The 4,730-nt window shown below is 41.8% G+C and overlaps 3 protein-coding genes across 3 annotated transcripts in view; all 3 read right to left on the reverse strand.

Annotated features, from left to right (window-relative positions):
• Nucleotides 1–597: 597 nt before the first annotated feature.
• On the reverse strand, nt 598–2,455 carry LOC103520895. Its single transcript, XM_008485991.2, has 3 exons — nt 2,005–2,455; nt 1,353–1,506; nt 598–715 (listed from the first exon to the last, which is right to left on the reverse strand). The coding sequence occupies exons 1-3, from the start codon at nt 2,447–2,449 to the stop codon at nt 598–600; spliced, it is 717 nt and encodes a 238-aa protein (XP_008484213.1). The 5' UTR covers nt 2,450–2,455.
• A 36-nt stretch (nt 2,456–2,491) lies between these two features.
• Nucleotides 2,492–4,730, reverse strand: part of LOC103520896 — a 12,794-nt gene continuing 10,555 nt past the window's right edge. The window contains exons 2-3 of the mRNA XM_026831832.1: nt 3,617–3,930; nt 2,492–2,792 (exon numbers count right to left, since the gene is read on the reverse strand). Of these exons, the coding sequence (XP_026687633.1) occupies nt 2,492–2,792; nt 3,617–3,894 (579 nt within the window). The 5' untranslated portion in view covers nt 3,895–3,930. The remainder of the gene's footprint in view (nt 2,793–3,616; nt 3,931–4,730) is intronic.
• Nucleotides 3,919–4,730, reverse strand: part of LOC103520897 (probable arginine--tRNA ligase, cytoplasmic) — an 8,632-nt gene continuing 7,820 nt past the window's right edge. The window contains exon 9 of the mRNA XM_008485993.3: nt 3,919–3,930. Coding sequence (XP_008484215.1) covers nt 3,919–3,930 — 12 coding nt within the window. The remainder of the gene's footprint in view (nt 3,931–4,730) is intronic.

A 4,730-nucleotide genomic window follows, 5' to 3' on the forward strand; every position in this document is an offset into this window, starting at 1 on the left:
GAGAGAGAGGCTAGCTTGCATCAACGACATTGTTCCGTTAAGTACATATTAGAAGTCTTGTTGTATAAAAAGATCCTAGTCTAACCTTAGTCTACTATATGTGAAGAGTTCTATCAAGCCATATCTCTGCAAACTACCAAGAAACTTGTAGCTCCGTATAATCAGCACGAAGTTCTCAATGATCAATACTATTGCTGAGTGTAGAAAGCTATTACTGATCACGACTTCAAGTAATTAGTATACTAGGGTTGTTGACCACGTAAGATATTAAATCGCTGCTAAGAATTGATATCGTCAGAATACTATCTACTGTTTAAAACAAGTGCAGTAATGGTCCTCTTAGGGCACCGAAGAGTGAATATTTCTACAGTATGAGGCTATGGTCATGCTATTTCTTGCGGTGGAATAAACTTCATTGGTATGCAGGATTAACCGCTGTTATTAGTCATTGCCGTGATCATATCGTGTTTCTCTTCTCTCTTTTTCAGAACATCATTTGGTAAAAACACGACCTACTTGCAACACCGAGGAGAAACCATCGGCTTTGCGAAACACAGACCTCAAGGACAACCTCCCTTTCTAATTTCCCTTTTTCATTCACTCAAACGTTACCCCGCCAAGGTGAGTAATCGATTCCTGTCTGTTCACATCACTCACTTTAGTGCTGGTGGTTGATTTTGGAGGGTATAGTTTGAATATTCCGCTGGGTTCCGTGCTGGGAGGGAGTTTAATTGGAAGTGTATACGTTTGTATTACGAAAGTATAAAAAATGCGTTGCCGTCACAAGTAATCGATAACAGTGAATGGGTTGACTAAAGCATTTGAAAGGACGAATACATGCCGAGAATCGGTCCAAAATGAACAGAAGCCGCCTAGGCTTTAGATGTTAGTTGGAACGTAGTCTGCAACTGGGTGCACGGCCTATGCATCCTGAGGAGGAACGGCACGCACTTAACACTACAAGTTTTAGAGAGAGTGTATTTCTAGTCTTTAATTATAACTTGTAATTAAACGTTTGTACCCAGATTTGTTGTATTCCTGTGAAAGAATCTTGATTATTGCTTACCTTATTTCATGACTAGGGTTCATAGGGATTTTCCTAAACTGACTCGAGTTTCGCCTCTCTCGTAGCCTTTCCAAGATGACTGAACTTGATTTATTCGGACGGTAGGACGGAACTTATGTTTTATTAACTATTCTTGACTATCATATTATTACTTTCTATTACTACAGTATAGCGACCTATACTAGTAATGAAAGTTTTTTTTTTTAAAGGCTTCATGGCAGGATTCCCATACAGTAAGCTCTTTCACCCAACCAAAGATTATTAACTATTGGATAGCGGTACTTACGAGATCCACTGATAAATTCCAGAGACAGTGAGCTGATGTTTCTCCTTCAGGGCCTGTTCAATAAGCTCGGTGTAAGTGAAGGGGGGTTTCCTATGGGTCTTGGCATGCGAGGGGCAGCACCTGTCCTCTACTTCCGACTGAGAGGGGTCAGGCTCTGGGGGAAATCAGGAAAATCAGAGAACACCCAATCTTTCCAACACGTAAGATAGGTGCCATGGCTATCTGGCTATCTCACGGATACGGAAAGCAAAGCGAACAGGGAAATCGTCGTTTTCCAAGTTATTGATTGGATGGTTGGAAAAATACATTTCAAGTTGCTATGAAAAAAAAAACTAGGATCAAGCGTGCCGGGGGACGCGCGAACGTCAAGAGCTCAAAGCGACGCGACAACCGGCCTTTATTAACACGAAACAGAGATTTGAAGATTTAAAGCGTACTTTAGCAAACTTTATTATTATTATTATCATCATCTATTATTCTTTATTTTTATACTCAAAGCGATCACTCTAAAGCTGATTGAGAGGCCGACGACAAACGCCGACCCCATCTGAACATGGGAAAAGGAGAAGAAAAATTATTTATTTTTATACACAAAATAAAATAAAATACAAACAAAGGGCAAACTTAGGAAGCCCTTTACAATTCAACTTACCAGGCACAGTTGGATCCAGGGGGTCTGCAGAGGATTGTAGACTATCTTCCCTGGCCGGAACATTTTCAAATAGAGAGGAGACTTTGAAGTTGAGGAGCCAGCTGAGGTTAGACGGGCTGTCAGACTCCGAGGGGACGATAGAGTGTCCCACACACGGGATGGTGGGTCCCATACACGGGACGGTGGAGTTCCTACTGTGGGACGAGGTTTGGCAGGGTTCCATGGGACTGAACTGTCCCGTGGGTTTGAGAGTGACATGTTCCATGGGTTCCAAACTGGTGTATTCCATGGGTTTTGCACTAAATTGTCCCGTGGGTTTGAAAGTGACGTGTTCTATGGGTTCCAGACTGGCGTATTCCTTTGGACTGACATGTCCCGTGGGTTCTGCCCTAATGTGCCCGTTCTCGTCCAAAGTAGGTTTGATATCAGTTAGGTCATGCTCCATCTTTGGTCTGTGAAGAAATTCGAATTTAATTTAAAATACCTATCACGGGATGGTGGGTCCCATACACGGGACGGTGGAGTTCCTACTGTGGGACGAGGTTTGGCAGGGTTCCATGGGACTGAACTGTCCCGTGGGTTTGAGAGTGACATGTTCCATGGGTTCCAAACTGGTGTATTCCATGGGTTTTGCACTAAATTGTCCCGTGGGTTTGAAAGTGACGTGTTCTATGGGTTCCAGACTGGCGTATTCCTTTGGACTGACATGTCCCGTGGGTTCTGCCCTAATGTGCCCGTTCTCGTCCAAAGTAGGTTTGATATCAGTTAGGTCATGCTCCATCTTTGGTCTGTGAAGAAATTCGAATTTAAATTTTAATTTAAAATACCTATAGGTAATGCAAATGTGTGCCGTCTACCTTTTTCATGCCGCTCAAATAATATTAATATTGCTCATTTATACTGCTCACATAGGACTGAAAAGTCCCTTTACTTCAGTAGTGGGCTACTATTATTACTGCGGTCAAATTATATTGAGGATAAAATTCCATGCCAAAGTAGGTTTGATATCAGTTAGGTCATGCTCCATCTTTGGTCTGTGAAGAAATTCGAATTTAAATTTTAATTTAAAATACCTATAATGCAAATGTGTGCTGTCTACCTTTTTCATGCCGCTCAAATAATATTAATATTGCTTATTTATACTGCTCACATAGGACTGAAAAGTCCCTTTACCTCAGTAGTGGGCTACTATTATTACTGCGGTTAAATTATATTGAGGATAAAATTCCATGCCTCGGCTGGGATTGAACCCACGGCCTCCTGTTTGTCAGGTTAATATTGCTTATTTATACTGCTCACATAGGACTGAAAAGTCCCTTTACTTCAGTAGTGGGCTACTATTATTACTGCGGTCAAATTATCAAATTATATTGAGGATAAAATTCCATCCCTCGGCTGGGATTGAACCCACGGCCTCCTGTTTGTCAGGCGAGCGTCTTGAACGCTACACCACTAAGAGCAGATTAGAATAATTGAAAGTTTCCTCCGTGCTTTGTCAGGCGAGCGTCTTGAACGCTACACCACTAAGAGCAGATTAGAATAATTGAAAGTTTCCTCCGTGCTTTTTTCAACTCTACACTAGTCAGCTTGGGCACAGCACTATCGGATTTACCTTTGCTCATTCCACTCAGTCTTGTGGTCACATGGTTCGTCATTAATCTTGCTTGAGACATTGGTAAGCGTATTTTCCAGGACTCCATTGCTTGTGACATTGGTAAGCGCTTTTTCCAGGACTCCATTGCTTGTGGTGAGCGTATTTCCCATGAGGTTCATCGTGGCCGAGTTTTTCACAATATACTCGAACTGATTTCTGGTTATCGGACTCGGGATTTTCAGCTTGATCATTTTGCGTTTTCGACTCTTACCGTGGATACCACTTGATCCTGTCATCCTGAGCTTAGTCCAGGGAATACATCACGGCAATATCTGAAAGGATAATCGGGACAATCGTTACGCCATTACTATACTTGTGGCAGGGAAAATGACCTAATAATCAACTCCGAGAATTAGAAAACAACATACTTATCGCAAATAGTAGAACATTTCGAAAGTCACAAAAGGGCTGATCAGATCGCAATTACATAGGGCTTAAATAGCCGATGACTTTACTACACCAATAAAACAACATCTACCTAATTCGCATAAAAAAGGAACCGGGGGTCCATTGGCTATCCCTGAAAAGCCTTCCTACTTCCGAAGAACTTTCGTTAAAAGAGCTCTCTAATCACAGGACCTTGGCTTTTGATTGGGATATTATTTTAGGGACACCTTTTAGTTTTATAAAAATAGAAAATGCCGCACAAGTTAGTTCAATTCGACTTTAGGGTAAGTAGGTACTTGAAGGAAGTTTTTTGGTCTTTTTAGTAGGTGATCAAATTTACCTGCGAATAGTGCAAGTCGGAATGCCACGATTTAATTTCCCCCAAAAGAACTCGGAATTAATTGTTCACTGAAAAAATGCACGTAAAAAAAAGTCACGACGCCGCCGCGCGCGCGGGTCATCAAATAGATCTTCATTATTCCACGTTCGATAAACTAAGAGAAACACACCCCCCATTTTTAGCCTTCACAGGAAAAACCGGACTCGTAAAAATAGTGCACAGACGTCGCACTTATCCCGAGAGCAAAACACGTCTTTAAGCCCCCAGTAGCACAGTAACCGACAGCCAAGAATTTTTCATTCGACCCTAGCCGAAAAAAAGTGCCACGTAAAAAAGCCACTTGTT

The sequence above is a fragment of the Diaphorina citri genome, unplaced genomic scaffold (assembly GCF_000475195.1).
Source record: "Diaphorina citri unplaced genomic scaffold, Diaci psyllid genome assembly version 1.1 scaffold4239, whole genome shotgun sequence".
NCBI classification, from domain to species: Eukaryota; Metazoa; Arthropoda; class Insecta; order Hemiptera; family Psyllidae; genus Diaphorina; species Diaphorina citri.